The sequence below is a fragment of the Castor canadensis genome, chromosome 17 (assembly GCF_047511655.1).
Source record: "Castor canadensis chromosome 17, mCasCan1.hap1v2, whole genome shotgun sequence".
Lineage (NCBI taxonomy): Eukaryota > Metazoa > Chordata > Mammalia > Rodentia > Castoridae > Castor > Castor canadensis.
Genome location: NC_133402.1, coordinates 68,506,580 through 68,527,339, shown reverse-complemented (window position 1 = coordinate 68,527,339; position 20,760 = coordinate 68,506,580). Strand labels below are relative to the sequence as shown.

The 20,760-nt window shown below is 51.0% G+C and overlaps 1 protein-coding gene across 2 annotated transcripts in view; it reads left to right on the top strand.

Moving 5' to 3' along the window:
* Wwtr1 (WW domain containing transcription regulator 1) overlaps nucleotides 1–20,760 on the top strand; it is a 103,458-nt gene that overhangs the window by 54,826 nt on the left and 27,872 nt on the right. For both annotated transcript variants that reach the window (XM_020156329.2, XM_074059599.1), the window contains exon 3: nucleotides 10,430–10,569. In XM_020156329.2, the coding sequence (XP_020011918.2) occupies nucleotides 10,430–10,569 (140 nt within the window). The remainder of the gene's footprint in view (nucleotides 1–10,429; nucleotides 10,570–20,760) is intronic.

Below are 20,760 nucleotides of genomic sequence, written 5' to 3'. Positions count from 1 at the left end.
TCCCACCTCCCTCTGCAAGGTTACCGAGACCTCAGGGTCCCCAACCGAGGGACATGGCCGTAGCACACGGACAGAACACGGCTGTCCCTGAGGGATCATCCAAGAGCGGTGACTTCAGCTGGAGTATTAGAGCGATCACTCCTGGGCTACTTTTCAGTCAAAAATATGAGTGTTACAATTCAATGACAGTTGGTGAAGCAGTGCATGAGGGTATCTGTGTGTCCTGTCAGTTCCCAACGTAGGAGTAAAAGTTAGGCAAGTAACAGAGACGTTATTTTATGGGAAAATTTCCGTCTGCCTGTTAGCGGGGAGCAGTGGGGTTTGGACCCGGGATCTGTTATGACTGAAACGGATACACGTTGCTGTTTTTTGTTAAGTGAAAGAGCTGAAGTAAGCTGGGCCTGGTGGCACACACCTGTAATCCCAGCCCTTGGGAGGCTGAGGTAGGAGGATTGTGAAGTTGAGGCCAGCCTGGGCTACAGAGCGAGATCTTGTCTCAAAAATAAAGAAAGCGAAGACAGAGGTTGGAGCAGCGGTACCACGTCTCCTCACAGCCTCTGCGGTGGCCCCGCGCTGGGTGACCCTGGGCTGGGTGGCGTCCACGTAGACTCGCTTTGCGTTCTCAGTGCTTTTCGGGTTAATTTGTCTCATTGGCTGCAGCTGGAAGCTTTGGGAGCTGCTGCGGCTCTGTCTCTGGACTGTCCCCCACGTGGCACAACTGTCACCTCCTTGCAAATGCTTAAAGAATAACATTAGACTGAAACTTCCTGAGCACGTCTCCGTTAGGAAACGGAAAGTTGCTCGGGTTTCTTCACGCTGAGATCCCCCTCCTTCCCTCCACACCATGGGGCACCGAAAGGCTTGTGCTCACCCGAGGCGCTCAGTCCCCCCAGCGCTCCACGAGGCTCTAAACGAAGGGCGGTCTCTTCCCACCCCGGACCTGAGACCTGCTCTCAAGCAAGGGGCCTGTGGGGACCACCCCTGTAATCCCTGCAGGGTTGAGGTCCACGGTGAGCTGGAGCAAAAAGTTAACCAGACCCCATCTCTACACGCAAGCCAGGCATGGTGGTGCCACTGTGATCCCAGGAAGGCAGGAGGTTGAAAGCAGGAGAAGGGCATTCCTGCCAGCCTGGACAAAAACCTCCCAAACCCACCAGATCCTACCTGAAAAATAACTTAAGCAAAAAGGGCTTGGGGAAGCAAAAAGGGCTTGGGGATAGCGGTGGCTTAAGCAGTGGAGCACCTGCCCAGCAAGCGCAAGGTCCTGAGTTCAAATCCTAGTACTGCCAACACCAACAAGAAGGAGCAAACAACAGAACACAGAAGAGGAGATTGGGGGAACTGGCCAAGACTGGTGGTGAGCCAGCTCTTCTGTGTTTTGGGAATATTACAACCTCAAGATCAATGATCACTAGCCAGTGACTGTATGAAACAAATGGATCTTAGTTTTTGCAGAAAATTGATGTCCACCATTATTTCCCTGGGCCGTTGTATCTGAGGGTGTTTGCAGATTCTTTCCTCTGTGTTGGAATTTTACACAGGTTGGCTGGGGGTTCCCACAGGACAGGAGAGGGGTCATTTCTAATGTTGATGGGCTCAACGGTTACTTGATGACATACCTAAGACACCCTCACATGGTGACGATCTTGTGCTGTTTTGGTGGACACCGAGGCTCAGAGACGTTCAGGGAAGTTGCAGAGCCCAAGATCAAGTCCAGTCCGTGCAATGTCAGGGAAGGAGTGTCAGGATGGCACCAACAATGCTGAGAAATCCATGCAAAGAAGCGTGCACGAGGCCCTGGGTTCAACCCCAGCGCTGCCAAAGACCCCGGATGAAAGCAAAGCAGTGCTGCCCGGTGACTTTTGTCCAGGTCCCCAGGGACACTGCACCTGCCTGGGAGGTCGAGCACGGTCTCTTCCGATGCCTCAGTTTCTGTCTTCTGCCCTCCTGATGGTTTCTTACAAAAGGGCCCTGAAGGAGGCCCCTCACACCTGTCTTCTGACCTGCCAGCCTTGTCATGTTGTGCCAAAGCTCACAGCTCTTCCTCTTCCTAGATTAAAAAAGAGCGGGAGCGGGAGGGAGGGAGGCCACGGGAGGGGCATGACTAGAGGAGAAGCTAGACTAACCCAAGAACTTTGGTTTTGAAGTGGCTTTGCCCTCTGTTTCAGTCAAGTGACATTTAGTTCTCTTGGCCCCATTGGAAAGCAGGGAAGGGAGGACAGCTGCACTGTTTGCCTGGGACACCATAGCTCGCAGGGTCAGCGTCCTGCTGCAGAACAGCGGGAAAGATGCCGTGGGAGCCCGCGAGTCAGCGCAGTGAGCTGGGTGCCCTGTCCCCGGCACGGCGCCTTCGCCGTCAGAGGGACTTCTCTCCAGAACTTGCTGCTCCCCTGGTGTCCACTGTGGCCCCAAGACAGAATATTAGGCCCTCGGCCTCCATTCATCCCTTCACTGCCACCACCTGTCCTGCTTTGGTGGCCAGCCAGGAGGGCCTGGCGTCCTGGGCCCCACACCATGTGTTATTTAAGAAGATGAAAGATGGAACCCCACTGCCAATCTGGGCCTCCCCTCGTTCTCATTTCGTGTTTTTGTGGGTGAAGACACACACACGTCTCTACCCAGGACACCCTCGGCTCTTGTCACCTGAAAATGAGGAGGCAGAGTGAAATAGTCTCTTCTGTCACTGCTCAGTCCCCACACAGCACTCTTCAGGGACTCCTGTCTTAGCAGCATTTCCAGTCCTAACCCAGGAAGAGGCCACCGATGGCTGTGTGACAGTGGATGTCTTTGAGACAGCCGAAGTTGGAGTGCTGGGCTCCTGGCCTGAGTCAGACAAGGAGACAAGCTCCTGGTCCTTTGGGGATTAGGAAAAAGGTCAAGCAGGCGTTTGGCCCAGTTTTCAGAGGCAAAGTCAGCTTTTCCAGTGTCGGGTGACACTGGATGATGGGGGTGACTACACAATGGCTGAACCCCTCACCCCTGAAGAGAGGCCGTGAGTCACACCGTGGGACCCTGTGGATGAGTCACTGTTTCCACAGGGGTTTTCTCCGAGAAGGGGACAGTCATAGTGTCCTCTGCCCCCCCACCCCCAGGGAACAAGATGCTGGTAAATCTGCCCCTGCAGGAGCCACAGTCATTAAGCCGTTCCAGTCCCCTCGTTGGCTCCTGGGCTGGCAGTGCCGAGTGGCTTGACAGGGACGAGGTGCAGAGCAGCCAGTGCCGGCAGAAGGGTCGGAGGTAGACAGATGCCCACAGCTGGCCTCAGCGGAAGTCCTGGTCACATTGCTGTGCTGACTGCGCTAAGCTGCTTGACAAGACGGGTGGAAGTTACGGATTAGAGCCCAGGAGTTAAAAATACAATCCAGCCATGTATTGAAATTCCAGAGAACCCTGAGATTTTTTGAATTGGCAGAGGCTGGAGGTGTGTCCCAAAATAACGCTGTGGTCTTGTGTCACCTTCTGTTAGAAGAGCCTCAGGACCCGGACTTGTATGAGTTACCATTCCAGCAGCTGGGTTTGAAGAGCTGCCTGAGTGAATTCGATCGGAACCTGGAACCATCGGTTCTTTGTGGTCTGAAGAACTGTGGTGACCATGGTTCTATCACGTGAAAAGCCATCTTTGCCATGTGGCACGTGTCAGTTTTCAAGGCTTTGGGATTTAAGTTCTGAATGGCTTGCTAGCACGTGTGCTGGCTGTGGCCACTGAAGCCCGCCCGTACCTCTCTCTTCTGTTCTAACGCATCCAGCTCGCAGGTGGGCACCATGGAAGAAAAGCTGTAATGTCGTCAGAGCTGCCTTGGCTCAAAGGTCATCTGAGGCTCTGTAGCTTCCGAAGCGATGGTTTGAAAACGTAAGCTATGCCTCTCTTCAGCCTTGTAAAGAGTGCTTCATTTCTGTTCGAAGTTCAGATGTCAACGTATTAAAGTCCCAAAGTGAAACCTCATCACCCAGACGGACTGACAGCGTTCAGCAGAGGGAGGAGGGGATGGTGGATGACTGCTAGTGTTCATTATGACCGACAGGACAGGTCAGGCTGCCAGTGTAGCCCTGGGCTATGAGCCCTGCATGCCCGGCGCAGGTGGCTTTCACTGCTATGTGACTGGCTCCCTGTGCTGGTCTTTGGTTTTGGGGGACAGCAGAGGAGCAATCTGGAGAAAGAAAGAGTGCACCTGGCCCAGGAGAACTCTCTAGTGCCCACGCTGCCTGCCTTTCTCCTTGTGGTGAAGACCACCTCTGCTGGGAGTCACAACTCGGAGCCATGGGCAACAAACAACAAAAGTCAGCACTCCAGGAAAGAGATACGAGTGAGATTCCACCTGCTGTTTCCAGAGTCCTGAAATGTAAATAGGAACCCGCTGCTAGAATACTGAATTAAATCAAAATCCAGTCTTTATCTCTGAAATGCAACAGAGTGGCAAACTAGCTTTTTTGTATTCATATCGTAATTGGGAGCAATTTGAAAGCTTTAACCTCAGTCCTGGGCAAGTCTTCTTGCCATGTGGTATGGGATTAAAACTTGGCACAGCGTTTGTTGGCAGTGATGATGGGTCAGGTTCATTTGGCAAGCTCGGTCTGAAGATTTATCAGCCTCTTCCAAGTCTGTCTCCATTTCCATTTGGAACACTAGTGGGTCTAATTGGACCAGTTCACAAGAGCAAGTTGCAAAGCTATTTCAATTGCCGTTTTTAAGCGAATTGTCTTCTGCACATATACTTATTAAAACCCTAAGACGGTATTGAAGTAACCTAGTAAATCAAAGACGTCTTTAACACCCATTTTCTAAAATGTGGCCAGTTACTTATGTCCTAAATTAGCCTTTTAAGGATCACGGGGGCCACAGAAGTATTACTTTTCATATGCCTGCTGTGTGCGGTACTCTTAGCTATACCCCAGGGACATCAGAAGGATTTATATTCTACCTGGGCATGGTGGCACAGACCCGTGGTTCCAGCTATTCAGGAGGTGGAGGTAGGAGGATTGTGGTTCCAGGTCAGCTAGGGCAAAGTTAGCCCCTGAAGACCCTATCTGAAAAACAAAGTAAAAAGCAAAAAGACTGGGCGGGGGGTGTGGCTCAAGTATTAGAGCAAGAAAGGCCCTGGGTGCTCTTCCGGTATCCAAAACAAAGCAAAACAAAGCGGAAACAAAAGGGCTTATATTTCATTGGAGGAGAAATATGAGGACCCCCCCCACCCCCACAGAACAGGACATCATCAAAGGGATGGAGACTGGCAGCACTGAGTGTGGCTGAGGTTTTGTCACCCAGCTGCCTCAGTTCCTTTCATGGTTGGCTTTCATGGCCTGGCCAGGTTGGGGATCAGGGGAGTGGGGAGAGGCAGGCATTCTAGGAGCCCTGATTTCTAACACTAATGTGAAACCCTAATATATGAAAGAACGGGATGGGGGGGCAGAAGTGACAGCAGTAAAAAGACAAACTACTCGGAGATGAAGTCTTTGCAAAGAACAGCACGGTGCTAGGAAATTCTTCCAAACTCTTAGAATGAAGCCATCACTCTGTACGCTTCCAGCAATACAAAAAGTGTGGCGCAGGCTTTCCCTGTTTCAGAAAGCCTTTGTTGTGTGGCTTCCGTCCGTAAAGTTAGTGTAACAGGTCAAGAACTGGAGAGTCAGTTTATCCGAAAACATTAGGCCTTTTCCTGGGCGCTCAGAAGCCAGTAGAGTCTATTTTTACAGATGGGATTTTATCTTTGCCTTTAATGGTTCTGTCGCTAGTCAGGGGTTTGTACTTAGAAGATGCTTCTCATTTTTCTACCTGCCCAGGGCCTCATGCATCATAGATGCACGATCTATGGTTGTTGAATGAAACAAATGGTGCCAGCCTTGGACTTGAGGTGGTAGCTGCTGAGGCGGTGAACGTGGGAAACTTGGTGAACTGGTCAGGAGACCTGCAGGTGACTTTGATTGCCGTGAGAATCCCAAAACGAAGCAGACCTGCTTTCCCTTGCAATTGAAGAGCCTGTGTATTTGCTAAGGCTTTTTTTTTTTTTTTCCGCCTCTGTCTCACGGATCTGGGTACTGAGTCTAGGATGGGTAAAATGACTGTCCACTTTAAGTCACAGAGGGTCAGAGTAAGTGTTAAAATCAAGGTTCCCGGGTGTGTGTGACTTCCCAGATAGCGGTCTTTGTACTGCCTCAGGGTCTGGCAGTAGCCGCTCTGGAGGAAGTGGCTCAGTCTGGTAGAAGGACTCTGATACCAGGGGCAGAGGGGACCAAGGCCCCAAGGTGACTTGGATGCCAAGTATCCTTGACATATGTCTGGAGGGGATAGAGACGGTGGGAAAAGGGAAGGAGAGGGAAGGACTGGAGGAGGGGAAGCCCACAGGCCATTGCCTCTTCCAGAGGAAAGGTCACCAAGGAGGTGGCAGTGGATGGGAGGAGGCCAGGGAAGCTACCCGACCTAGACAGAGGGGAGGGGCTGGTCTCAGAAGGGAGGCAGGTGCAGGAGTGGGCAAGCACTGCCCTCCCCATTTTAGTGACAATGTAACCCCAAACAAACACAGAACTTAGCTCTCACCTCTCAAGTAAGGTGGCTTTTTTTTTTTTTTTTTTTTTTTTGGCTGTCCTGGGGCTTGAACTCAGGGCCTCATGCTTGCTAGGCAAGTGCTCTACCACTTGAGCCACTCCACCGACCCTAGTAGAGGGGCTTTGTAAGTTTGTGTCTTTATTGAAGAAAATATTCACCTGCAAGGAAATGCAAAATGATTTCACACCATGGTTTCCTGTACACTACTGTTTGCACCCAAGAATCTTCTCTAGGAAACATGGCCATTCTTGCCCCTGGGGTCAGAGGTCAGATGCTGCTCTGGACAGATGGCCACTGTGAAAGGCCAAGGTCAAAGTGGCCCTCAAGGGAAGGGGAAAGACCACTCCCCATTATAACCCCTCCTGCCACTTCTCCCACTTGCTGCCCGAGGTCTTCCTGGTTTTTGTTTTTCTTTTTTTAAGTCTAAGAAAAGTTTTCCTGCCTCTTAGGAACAGGCATTCTTTTCCTTTTTAGATAACGGGCCAAGTAACTAACACCACGTGCCTTCTGACTCGGCTACACAGAGATGCTTGGTGCAGCCTGCAGTTCACCTTTGGTGGCGGTAGTACCGTGACCTGCAAACAGAGCATCCATTTCCCGTGTCCCTGCTGTACCTTCCTGGGAATTTTAGCTTTAACTGCTGTGAAAACAATGCAGAGCCCATCACCAGAAACCTGGAAAGTGCAAAGGTGCTTAGATAAGGGAAAAAAGAAAGGAAGGAAGGAAATCACCGAGCCTGTAACGCCCCCCTCCACGTACACATGGTTTGGTGTTCTTCTCTTTGCTCCATTTCCCATAGGAAAGCTGCTCACGACATGTGTTTTTGGAATCCAGGTAACAGGTGGATTGAATCAGCACATATGTGTGTGTGTACGTTTCAATTTCCCAGAGAGACCACACTTTTAAAGCAGTAGAGAGGCTTCTCCTGAAAGCACAGCCAGCCGGGCCATGGGCCTGGAAGGAGGTGGAGGCAGCAGGGGAGTGGTGTCATCTGACCGCAGGGTGGGCCCTGGCACCGGGAAGCAGGAGACAGGAGGTGACTCAGCGCGCAGGCCCAGATGACACAGCAGGATGAGAACAAGTGAGAGGGGTGGGGGAGCAGAAGCCTGGGGCTGTATGGTGTGATCGGGAGAATTCAGGTCTCCAGTCCAATCCTAGGCTCTGCCTGAAGCCCCTCTGTGAGCTCCCACTCTCCCTGGGCTTTTGCATTCAGCCCCGGAGCTGCTCTTGACCTTCACAGCCAGGTGTTGTGTTCACTGACTGCTCTGCAGAGGCTGGAGGTGGAGGGTTTTGGGGGTAGTGCCTCTCCTGTTTTTTGGGGAAAACAGTGAGTGACAATTAGCACCCCCCCACCTCCAGACAGGACTACAGGACTCCTTTATGGTCGTAGAGTTGGAAGGATGGGCTGCGGAGGCTGCCATGGCACTAGGGGACTTTCTGGACTTCAGGGCACTGTCTGTTCTGCATCTTTGGGGTCAGACCTAGCAAGATGGAGGCTGGACTCTGTCCCAGAGTATGGAGGCTGGCATATGGGGTGGCACTCCTCAGGCAAGCTGGGCTCACCCACTGCCACGGATGCCAGGCTTTCTTCATGGGACTCTGCAGTATTTATGGAGTGCAGTGCGCCATGGGAGGCGCGTGGCCGGCTCCATTCCAGGCCCTGGTTATTCCTCCCGCTGGTTGCTGAGTTTCTGGTGACAACAATGTCTCTCTTCCAATAGAAGTGCCCATGCCGTATGTCACTGCCTGGCATATCTTGGCGCTGATGTTGGGTTTCACACCACATTGGTGTGCGCATTGCCAGCCTCTCAGAAAGGCTCGTGCCCAGAAGTGGGCAGTGTCTTCTCGCCCCAGAGTGGGCAGTGTCTGTCTGTGACACGCCTGCCTTGGAAGGCTTTTTGTAATGGATGGGTCCTGTGGGGGCAGTCGCAGTCTGTCAGCTTTAGTTACTTGGCTAAATGGAGTTCACATAACCCACACCTCATCACCTGTTCTCTACTCAAAAAGTAGAGGTCTGGCCAAGGCAGCCTGAAGCTGACGGAAATTGTGAGACTTGAAACAGGGCTGCCTTGGTCAAACCCCAGGCTCCACCATGCTGAGGGCCCAACCCAGGCCTCCGCCATACTGAAAGGTCCAACCCAGGCCTTGTCATGTTAAAGACATATCTCAGGCCACCGGGTCGTTGTCTTTCTGTCTGTCTTTTATGCTTGGGGAATGGTTCTTTTCTTTGATTCAGTCTTTCCCCTCTATTTTTATGTTTCTTTCCGTTTTTTAAATTTTCATCCCGGCTTATTGTTGACTTTATTTTGGAAATGGTGGCTAAAAATATTTAAACTTAACTCTGCCTTTTCCTCCTCTTCCTCCTTAATAAAGCTGATTTTTTTTTTTTTGGTGCTGAGCATTAAACCCAGTGCCTCATGCATGCTAAGCAAGTGTGCCACCACTGAGCCACACTCTAGCTCTTATTTATCATTTGTTAATTAATAAATTTATTTATGAATCGTCCTCACTTAAAGAACATCTGTGTTTTCACTCAAAGCAATGGAAGATTTCCCTGTCTGAATACCTAAAGCCTTGGATGAAGTGCAATGGCAGCATTTAAATATGAGGGGGGTGGGGGAAAAGAGAGACAGAGAGAGAGAAAGAGAGAGCACAAGATAAATACAATAGATCTAGGATTGAACCAGCTGACAGTGATAAAGATAAGGAAGCCATTGTTATTCTGAAGGAAGGTGAGCTTAACTGAAAGAGCAGTCCCTTCCTTAGGTGTCTAAGAAAGTGACAGTATAGGAGGTTTGACTAGGAAGAGGCAAACTTAGTTGTAAGGCCAGCAATTATAAAGCTAGCAGTTGATCTTTCTTCTATAAGTTTCTTGTTTTGGGTGGATATAGGAATATCTCTGACACTATTTGTAACTCTTGAATCTGCTCTTATGTTATGCATGGATCCATGGATAGATGGATGCATGCATGGATGGATGCATGGATGGATGGATGTGTGGATGCATGCATGGATGGATCTATGGCTAGAGGATATAGTTAAGGGGTTACAGCATTTATCTAGCACGCATGAGACCCTGGGTGCCATCCCAACACCACTCACCCACTCACACTATAAAGTTTATTATGTATGTGTGTGTACACACACACACACACACACACACACACACACACACACTGATCTTTCACTAAGGGTGGAGCTGATGGATGGGCAGGGTCTATGAGGCAGAAGAACGATTTATGATGACATGATTTGGGAGACCTCATCCTGTCTAAAGATTATGAGAAACCTTGGGTCAAAGGTCATGTTCCTCTGAGATGAAGTCATAATACCAAACATTGGGGGTGACACCAGCCCCTGGGAACCTTCCTGCCTCAGTGTCGGTGGTCCCCCCAGTCCCCATCTGTGCCTGCTGCCCACACGTCTTTCCTGCTCTGACTCCAGCTGCACACCTTCACCTTGCTGCTCAAGGCTTTTGCCTTACGTCAGGGAGAGCTCAGTAGTGTGCTGGGGGCTGGGGCCGGTGTGGGGAGGGTCCTCATTATATCCAGTACATGAGCTGGGAGAGCATAGGGGCAACGAAGAGGGGACCTGGGTCCTGTTTCAGGAGAGGAGGTCCCCATGGCATCAATGAATCACTGGTGACACAGGTACCATGGCTGAGCCGCAGACTTGTGTTCACAGTCCTGCAAAATGCCCAGTGTGGCTTTGCCATGTGGAGGCCAAATGGGCCTCCTGTTGTCCCTGGATAAAACCAAACACGGTTGTCAGCTACTTGCCAGGCGATCCTGAGGCGGGAGCCGGTGTCCTTGAGCGTGTGCTGTTGTTGGTGACGTTGATGAGGATGCTGACAACTTAAAAAGTAACTCATTGTTTTCCTTCCTCCAGCCACATAGAAAAGATCACCACGTGGCAAGACCCTAGGAAGACGATGAACCAGCAGCCCCTGAGTCACATCAACCTTCACCCTGCTGTCACGTCCACTCCGGTGCCTCAGAGGTCACTTGCTGCGTCCCAGCCGAACCTGGGTAAGCCCAAGCTGCACTCCGGCCGAAGGAGTGGTGGCCCTTCATGCAGGCTCCCACTGCCACCCTCGCCTCCTCCTCTCAGCCTGTGGGCCACACAGGTCCTGATGCCACCTTAGGGCTGCACTGCAGTTCTGGTGACCTCCCCAGTTGCCTGAATTGAGTGCCTTGGACAGTCAGCTCACCCTCATCCAGAGCAAGGCAAGGAGAGCGTGTTCCTCCTGGGGTGGATTTGAGTCCTGCAGACTGCACGCGTGTCTGCCGCAGGGCGTGTGTACGGGGCTTACCGCACTAAACCCTCACAGCCATGCAAGAAATAACAGGATCCCCGCTGCATAGACGAGGACCCTTCCCAGGTCACAACTGTGGCCAGCAGAGCTGGAGTTAGCTCCGACTGGTTGCTCTGACTGTAGAGGCAGGTGACCTCTCCTGATGCCGCCCTGGATGCTGGGGCTCACGGTGTCCCTCATGACGGTGTCTAGGCTTGGAGAATGTTTTCGGTCCCTACCTTGACTTCAGAAGCCCTCACCTCATGCCCACTGGGAACTGGTGAGCCCAGTAAAGATTCCACAGGGGCAGGAGCAGCCAGGCTTTTCGATGCTCTTTGCCTCCTTTCCCCCAGGGGCTAAAACCAAAAGAGGGCCAATTCAAGATTTAATAAAATTTGCTACTGTTTTCAGAGGCTATTTCCATTTCAGACTAGATATCCAGACAGTGCGTTATCCACGGGACAGTTAATTTTAGGGGTGAAAAGAATTGCCCGCTGGGAATGAGCAGGACACAAAGGGAAGTGTTACTTAGTCCTGGCACCCCAGCCTCTCACGGCTTAGCCACAGCAAGCGTGAACTCACGTGGACCCGGTTCTTCCAGGAAGGCTGCAGCTCCTGTCCGCCAGCTTGCAGGCGTGCACTGTAGCCAACAGCAGAGGCCTTGCCCAACCTCTGCTGTGTCCTCATGGAGAGGGCAGGTCAAGAAAATGGCCCCAGGCCTGCTGCCAGCAGAGGGGAACGGAGGCTTCTCCCTGTGGGTCCTCTGGCCTGAGTGTGTAAATGTGCAGGAAGCAGGGGCCAGGTGAGGAGGAACCCCCAAGAATAAGTGAGCTGTTAAGCTTTTTTTGAAGATTGCCTTCTAGTCCCAGCGTGTTACTGTGCTGCAGTTCGTTTGCCAAGCTCTGAGCTGGTGGATGTGTAAGCAGTGTGTTCAGCATACTCAGCCTAATCGGCGTGCTCGTTCATGACTTTATGCTCGCTCTTTATTTTTTAAAAGTTGCCCAAGTGAGAAGTGGACTGACCAAGATCAAAGGAACTCAAATGCTTAAAACTTGACATTGAGGTCACGTGGGAGGCGGAGGCACACACCACACTCACCCAGGACTCAACGGCCCTAGGAAAGTTTATCAAAAAAAGTTGTGACCTGAACATTCTGAATCATCTTTACCTGTGTCTGAGTAAAATACCCTGCTTTCCAGTTCTCTAATAAATTCAGGCAGCGAGTTTCTTAAGGCGCACGTTGGTGTTTTCCAGCAATATTTGAATGTTTTCCCATTATAAAGAGTGTTGCTAGCCTGCAGAGAATCACGGATGTGACCCGAGGAGGGTCAAGTGAGCTCCAGAGACCTGTGGAGACTCTAGGGGCACAAAGCAGTCCCAACCTGCATGATTCGCGCAGAGCGTTTCAAGTCGAAGATCTGCCTCCTGCCTGTGGTTCACAGGCTTTATTAGGTTTATTTTAAAGATAAAAAGTGCCCCACACCCTTTTCCTCCCCCTTATTCTTAAGTTTAGGACTCTGACACTTTTTAATGGAAGGTAGCTGGCAAGTAAGTGAACTTACAGGAGGTGTTGCCTCCAAAAGCAAGTGTTCAGTACTTGTGAAAATGAGGTGAACCTACAGGAATGTGCTTACTCTCAGACGATAGAATCAGTGCCTTTTATAGCTAGCTCTGCATCTTTCTAGAGCTGTGTACAGTCAGTAACATAGCTAAATAAATCCTTTTTCCGAGGCCCTTTATTTTTCTGTAGGTTAGGTACATAGACTTGGCTGATGCTCAGGTCTTGGCTCTGCCAGTTACTGGCCTGGTGACCCTGTGAAGTTTCATAGTTGTGTCTCCCCATGCAGTGCAGAGGTTGTGAGTAGCACGAGTGTATGCTGGTGAAATGCTTAGAGATGCACCTGGACATAATAAACTGGAATAAATGTTTATTCTTATTATCGTCACTCCCGACTTACTTCACGATACCATGTTCTCAGACGATTTCATTGTTCAAGAAAGCAAGAGGGTTCATTTAGGACTGGTTACACTGAGCACTATTCCTGCTTTCAGTAAGGGTGGTGTCCCCTAGGGGTAGTGTGTCAGTCCCCTCCAAGACACCGTTGATCAGAAGACCCCTGTCCTGTCCAAGGCTTTTGGTGCAGTCATAAAATGTCCTTGTAAATCTAATGGTGTTTTAAGTGTTTTTAGCCCTTCAAGTCGTGCTGGAGGCCTTGACTTTGTAGGAACTAAGGATTCTTCGTAAAGATGGTGGATTTGTTGTGTGTTTAGACTTGCTGAGTTTTCAAACATCTGGGTGAAATCAGACGAGCTTGTGGGGTAAATTCCAAAAAAGAAAACAAAACACTTTTATTTTTTTCCGGTTTAATTCAAATAATCACCTCCAGATTGGTGTTGTTTTCAAGCTGAAATTTTAGTGTTCATATGTGCCAAATTGGGATTGACCAGGGTTTTACTCAACTTTATTTTTCATTTATTTTTTATAGTACTTGGCATTTAACCTTGGGGCTCTTGTTCGGCAGGTGCTCTACCACTTGAGCCATGCTCCCAGTTCCCCCATTTGATTTTGTGTGAGTACACTGGTGACCTTGAAGTCTGAATCCCCAGACACCAGGAAGGAGAGACACCAGAGGACTTTGAATAATGAAGAACAGAGGTGGCGGCCATGGCACTGTTGTCAGCTGGGGACTGACGGTCTGCTTAGAACCCTCATTTTCAGTGGTGCAGTGAGGAAGGGAGATGCCCTGCATGTGTGAGCTGACTTCCTTCACGACGTAACCCACGTAGAGATTCGTGTGCTTTGCAGCAGGCTGTTGACTTCACTGTTAACTACTGAATTGTTTTAAAGGAATTGAAAAATGAGACAGAACAGAAGAAGAGACTGTGTACGTGGGCCCGCTGTAGCGTATAGGACCATGGGCTCGGGGAAGTGGACCTGCCCCTGACCCGGTTCTTTGGTAGGGAGTGGGGATGGTGCAGGGTCTGCAGTGGTGGAGAGCAGGGACTGCTTCCTATAGCGCTTCATGGAGTCAGACGTGAGTTTCTCCTGGGTGACATTTGCGGGCTGAGCTGTCCTGTAACTGGCTTAGCTGTGATGTGGTGACCACCTCAGCAGGTTGGTCTGAGTGTAGGTAGTCTGTGCCCAGATGCCTGCTGTGTAGGAAGTGAGTGTTGTTACTTCCTGTGAGCTGGTGGCCTAGGGTTCCCTCGCTCTCTGGCCCTGTTTTCAGGAGAGCAGCCTCTGCCGAGTGGTCAGAGAACGGCCTTGACCCCTCCCTCAGGAGGCCCAACTGTGGTGATGGCGTGTTTGTCATCTGAGTACTTTTGCTTAGGAATAGGGACACCAGCTGCTGTGGTACCAAGAGACGACCTTTGGCCTCAGATAGCAACTGTGGGAAGATGCAGAGCCAGCTGGTGGTCAAGCCCCGGCCATCCCTGGGAGACCAGGACAGGAGACTTTGAGGAGTGCGGTGCTGCAATCTGAGGTCACACAAAATTATCTCCAAGCTTAGTGTCTTTACCAAGAGAAAGTGACGCACAGTTTTGCCGTTTTCGTGATAATCCCAGCAGTCACAAGTCATAAGGTAATGTGTGCTGGGCCCCAGTTACACATTAGCAGAACCCTGGGTTGGAAGGAGGCCCTGGCTGGTGTGCCAGTGTCCTTCCAGACAGTACAGGAAAAATTAAAGACTGGCTAAGACCTTCACCAGACTGCAGCCCAGCCAGTTCAGAAACCTTTTGTCAAGGGCAGCCGGTATTTTTAACACTACAGGAATTGAAAAAAATTGTGTGTGGATGCACACGCACACACACCCCACACACACAGAGGCACACCTACACACACACACACACACACACCACACACACACCACACACACCACACACACACCACACACACACCACACACACACCACACACACCACACACACACCACACACACACCACACACACATCACACACCACACACACATCACACACACACCACACACACACCACACACACACCACACACACCACACACACACCACACACACACACCACACACCACACACACACACCACACACTCACACCACACACCACACACACACACCACACACACATCACACACCACACACACATCACACACACACCACACACCACACACACACCACACACACCACACACACACCACACACACACCACACACCACACACACACACCACACACACATCACACACCACACACACATCACACACACACCACACACCACACACACACCACACACACCACACACACCACACACACACCACACACACATCACACACCACACACACATCACACACACACCACACACACATCACACACCACACACACATCACACACCACACACACATCACACACCACACACCACACACACACACACAGATCACACACACACACCACACACACACACACACACCACACACACACACACACACAGATCACACACACCACATACACACCACACACACACACACCACACACCACACACACAGATCACACACACCACACACACACCACACACCACACACCACACACACACACACAGATCACACACACACACCACACACACACACACACACACACACACACCACACACACACACACACACACACAGATCACACACACCACACACACCACATACACACCACACACACACACACCACACACCACACACACAGATCACACACACCACACACACCACATACACACAGCCCGAGTGTCAGTCCTGTTCTCAAGTCATAACCACGTGTGTGGGATTGGCAGGTCTGGCTTTTCCCGACAAGATGGCCAATCTTGTCTGCTCACTTTGCTGCGTGCTGGTTCCCCCTCCGGGAAGTGTGCAGAGGAACTTGAAAACACTTCACCAAAAGCAAGTGAATAGCTGAGGGACACCGTGGTCCCGAGTTCCTTCAAGCATGGAGAAAGGTCTCCCGAAAGTTCCCTGGAAGTCAGTTGTAGACTGCACGATCTGCTGTTTTCTTTTCACTGGTTTTCCCCCTTTCTTCTCCGTTGCTGAGGTGGGGTCGTGGTAGGGGATTCTGGCTCTGGGAAGTTTCCTGCCCTCCCGTTCACACTGCTTTTTGAAATAACTGTTTTGGTTTTTTTTTTGGCAGAACTGGGGTTTGAACTCAGGGGTTTGAGCCTGAAAGCAGGTGCTCTGCCATTGAGCCACACCTCTACTGCATTTTGAACCACCAGCACCCCACTCAAGTGGTTGTGCTTCTTTTATCTTAACCGAGAGGAAGAGACAAACAAAGGAGCCCCTTTTGGTGCACTGAGCTTTTCCTGGTGGGAAAGGAGGATGGGGGTGGGGAGAAGCTCCAGGCCTGGAGGGTCGTGCACTTAAAACTAAGGACCTTCAGGCCCCTGCCACTGACTGAGGGCCTGGGCCACACCAGTGAGGCATGAGGTATGGGTCCACAGTGCTCCCCGGGTGGCCCAGGCTCCCGCTGGTCCACTGGTCAGGTCCCCATAAGTGGTAAGATGTGTTTCCAGACACATCTGTTGCTCCCCAGAGGACAAAATCAGGGTCTGCCCTGGAGATCTAGCTGGGGCCTGCAAAGGCCTGGGTAGAGCGGAGTCATCTCAGTGTAGGTTAACATGACTCCACCTCCATTCCCTGAAGACTGTCATCACCCAGGTGTGGGGCCCTCCGCAGAGCTGTGCATGTTGCACCATGACTGAAAATGGTGCGACCGCCGAGGCTTCCTCAAACCCTGGTTTCTAACTCACCTGAAAAGGTCCTGAGAGCACTCGGCCATGTTTTGACTGGCCCTTTGTCAGAAGTACAGTTTTTGTGTCCCTGGTTTTTGTCACTTGGCACTTGGCGCCAGTGCACACACGAGCACTGGTGAATGAATGCTGAAGCCACTTTGCACAGAGCTCTGCCCCAGTCTTGCCTGACCACGCAGGACCCCGGTCATAGGGTCTGTGGATATTCCCTGAGTGGGTGCCAGGCTGACCCCTCAGAAACTCCGAGGACCCAGCACTGCCCTGGACAGGAGGGACCTCTCAGGAGGGAGAGAATGGTGGGCACGCTCTGCTTTTGTCCCTTCCCGTGGTGCCACCTTAATCACTGATTGACCTTTGATGGAGGCACACTGGGGCCGCTGCTGGAGTTGTGGGAGTGATTTTGTGCTTGGAGACCCTCTGAGGGCGAGCCCTCTCCAGCTTCCAGTTAAAGTTGGAGGCCCCTGCAGGCTGTGGTTTCGGGATGACTTGTGTCTCACCTTTGATCTCCACTTCCGGCCTGGTGATGCTGCTCGGATCCCCACCCAGTACCAACTGACGGATTTCTTCTTCCTTTCTGGAGTCTAAATTTGTTCCCTGGGTGTTTTGCAGTTGCTGGTGGTCAGAACAGCTGCTCTGTGCTTGACGCTGACTTATTTTCCACGAGCAAGCCAGCAACATAATACTATCAGAAGCTGGGAAAACAAAATCCTCCACAGCCTCATCTACTTATGTGCTAAAAAAAGACCACTCCCTCTCCCTGACTTAAAAATAAGACCCAGAACATCAGAACTTCAGGGGGCAAGATGCAAGAAGGTGATGTCCCCATCTTATGTAACTGGTGTTGGGGTGTGTGCCTGTAATTAGGTGCTCATTCCTATAATCCCAGCTACTGGGGAGGCAGAGACTGAGAGGATCATAGTTAGAGGCCAAGCCGGGCAAAAAGTTCACAAGCCCCTAGCTGACCGATAAAAGCTGGGCGTGGTGGCTTGCATCTGTAATCCCAGCTACCCAAGAAGCTTAAATAGGAGGATTGCTGTCCAGGCCAGCCCAGGCATAATTGTGAGACCCTGTCCAAGAAACAGCTAAAGCAAAAAGGCTGGAGGGGTGGTTCAAGTGGTAGACCACCCGACTAGGAAGTCTGAGATCTGAGTTCAACCTCAGTACCACAAAAAAGAAGGAAAAAAAAAAAACCCCAAACAAAACATTATATAGTTGCTGTTTTGCTATTTGGCCACTATTGCCTGCTAGACAGACCCTCTACCACTTGAGCCACTCCACCAGCTCTTTCTGTAATGGGTTTTTTCAAGATAGGGTCTCAGGAACTATTTGCCCACGCTGGCTTTGAACCACGATCCTCCTGATCTCTGCCTCCTGAGTACCTAAGATTTACAGGAGTGAGCCTCCGGTGCCCGGCTCGGGGTTTTACTTTTTAATCATTATAAATGATGTAGCAATACCTGTTCTTACTCATTCTGTGCCCGGCTTTCAGGCCTCCATTTTTGCAGTTTTGTTGGGATGTAATTTATGCGTAAACTCTTAACGAGATCAGAGTTCAGGAGGACTGGGGGTGTGTGTGTGTGTTGGGGGGCTGTGTTTTTAACCTGCGTCCAGCTCCCCTGCAGCTCTGACGTTGGCTTTGTGTCCCTCCAAGTGCTTTGGAGGTCCCCGGGAAGTTATTTTCCTTCCCAAGATCTGTCATGCATTTCGTTCCAGACTATTTTCCTCCTTTTCCTTTTCGGTATTATATTTCTCAGACACCAGTGAAGAGTGAGTTGTAAGTTTTGAATTCTGCCAACACTTAAATATTTGCAGAGCTGGAAAGAAAGCTGGAAAAAAAAAAAGAAGAGCGAATGTGGCTGTTTGAATCCTGGCCTGCAAGACTTTCACAAACCATCCAGAAACATACTCTTCCAGCTCTGGGTGACCCCAGCTCCTCCGCAGACGGAATCCCGCCTTTCTGTCCTACCAACAGCGCCAGGGCTCTCCATCCCGACCTCTGGCCATGTTGTTTTTCTGTTGCTACTCCCTGGCCACCGAAGGGAGGGCCACTTTCAGAGGCCTCTGCTCCTCTTTGTGGGCAGTCGTCTTTCAAGTGCATGTACATATAAGTACTCTTGCTTATTATGGAAGTCCTTTTGCTTCTGCCCAGACCACTTTTGGACCAAGATCTTCTACCTGCTACCTCCTGAGTAGCTAGGATTACAGGCGTGTACCACCACTCTCAACTTCACAATGTATTTTTTTCCAGCAATCCAAGGGAATCTGAGGGCCCAAAGTATATTAAAATGGGAAGACTTTGGGCTGAGAGATTCCTTAATTTATTCGTTCACATTTGCTGGGTCCTGTCCTCACTCCGCTCTGCCCTGGGCTTAATTATCTCTTAGTAAGAAGGCCAAAGCACGGTGCCGTCTGCAGCTCTGACCACAGCTCTGACCCTAGGAGGTGAGGGCCTTCCACAGACAGGCCCTGCTTCCTCCCACGAAAAGCTGCAACTTCCTGTCCCAGGTGTCTTGTCCTGGGGGCAGCTGTCCAGCGCTGCTTCCTCTGAAAGACCGTCCCCACCAGTCCTGAAGGGATAGGCTTGATCCTGCCTCACTAATCTGTGTGTTAGAAATGGGGATGATTTTGGTAACTGTGGGGTTGGAGCTGGAGGTAGAGACATGGTGTGTGTGCAGCACTTTTCATACCGGGGAGTCTGTCCCTTGAAACCCACACTGCTCAGAACAAAGGCCAAACCCCTGCTGGACCTCATGGACTGAGGTTTTGTTCTTGCAAACGCTACCTTGTATCTTTGAAATTATCTGAAACAGGGGCTTCAGTGTAGGACAAGGAGCTCTTTTGTTAACTGTTTATGATCTGCTTAGAAACAAAGCCACAGCTGCGCTTACCTGTGTGTATGTGGATACTTTATTTTTTTGAGATGAGGTCTTGCTGTGTTGCCCAGGATGGCTTTGAACTCTATCTTCCTGGTTCAGATTTCGGAATGGCTGGGGTTATAGGTATGCATGACCATGCTCAGCAAGACAGTGCAGGTATCAGAGCCAAGAAATTTAACATCGGGCCAACTCTGTTATCTAATAAAGGGCCCATATTCGAGGTGTCTTTAGTTGTCACAAATAGAGCCATTTTTATGGCTATTTTTGTTTCTGGTCCAGGATCTAACTGAAGATCACACATTGCTTAGTCCCCTCCCCTCCCCTCCTCTCTTCTTCCTTTCCTCCTTCCCACCTCCCTTCCCCCTTATTCCCCCCCTCCTTCTCTTCCTCTCTTCTTCCTTCCCTCCTTCCTTCTTTCCCAGGGTTGGAAGCCAGGGATTTACAAGTGCAGGGCCTGGGGTCTGGGCTCCATTATGTCCTGTGACAGGTGTCAGTCGTTTTGGACGGAAAGGCCTTGTAGTGTTTCCAGGGATGGAGACCTAGGCTGTAACTCTTTACAAGTCACTTGGGACACTGTCATCTATCAGCAGAGGGACACAAGGAGTTTCTAGGGAGGCCCCCTGTTCCCTTCCTGATCTCAGACCCCAGTTGGGGACCAACCCAGCAAGCGGACGCCACACACCTGGTTCATCTCAGGAGGCGGTTTGGAGAGCAAGGGCTTTTGTTGTTAAGAACAGAATCCCTTTGACACAGCCTCCCAAATAGAGGTTAGCACCACAGGCTTGTGCAGGCTCTGCTGGGAACCAGGACCTCCTGGAGCACGTGTTGAAAAGCAGAGCTCATTTGGGTTTTGACTTCCCACACCCTGGCCCAAGCCTTACTCCTTTCATCTCCAAGGATGGATGACCCGGGACCCCCACAGGGTGAGAGGCGGCAGTGGGGAGACACGGAACCACCGTCTCCCTCAGACTGTACACCTCTCGGTGCCCCCACGACTTCTCTGCATTGTCTGAGAAGTCTGTATTTGACCATGGCGGATGAAATGACCTGGCAGTTTCCTGTGCAGTCCAAGCAGTGAGCTGGGGGAGGTTGCTGTCCTTCTGGACTTGGGGGCAGTCATGGCGTTCACTACAGCCACAGGGCCCCACCAGGCCTGCTCTGGCCCCTCGCCCTCTGCTCCTGCCGGGTGGGCTGTGCTAGTCTCTGCGGAAGTACCTGAAGCTCACGGGTCAGGTGCGTGCCCAGCCCAGGCCCTCCACACTGGACCTGGAATCCCCCCACCCTGGCTCCTTTCT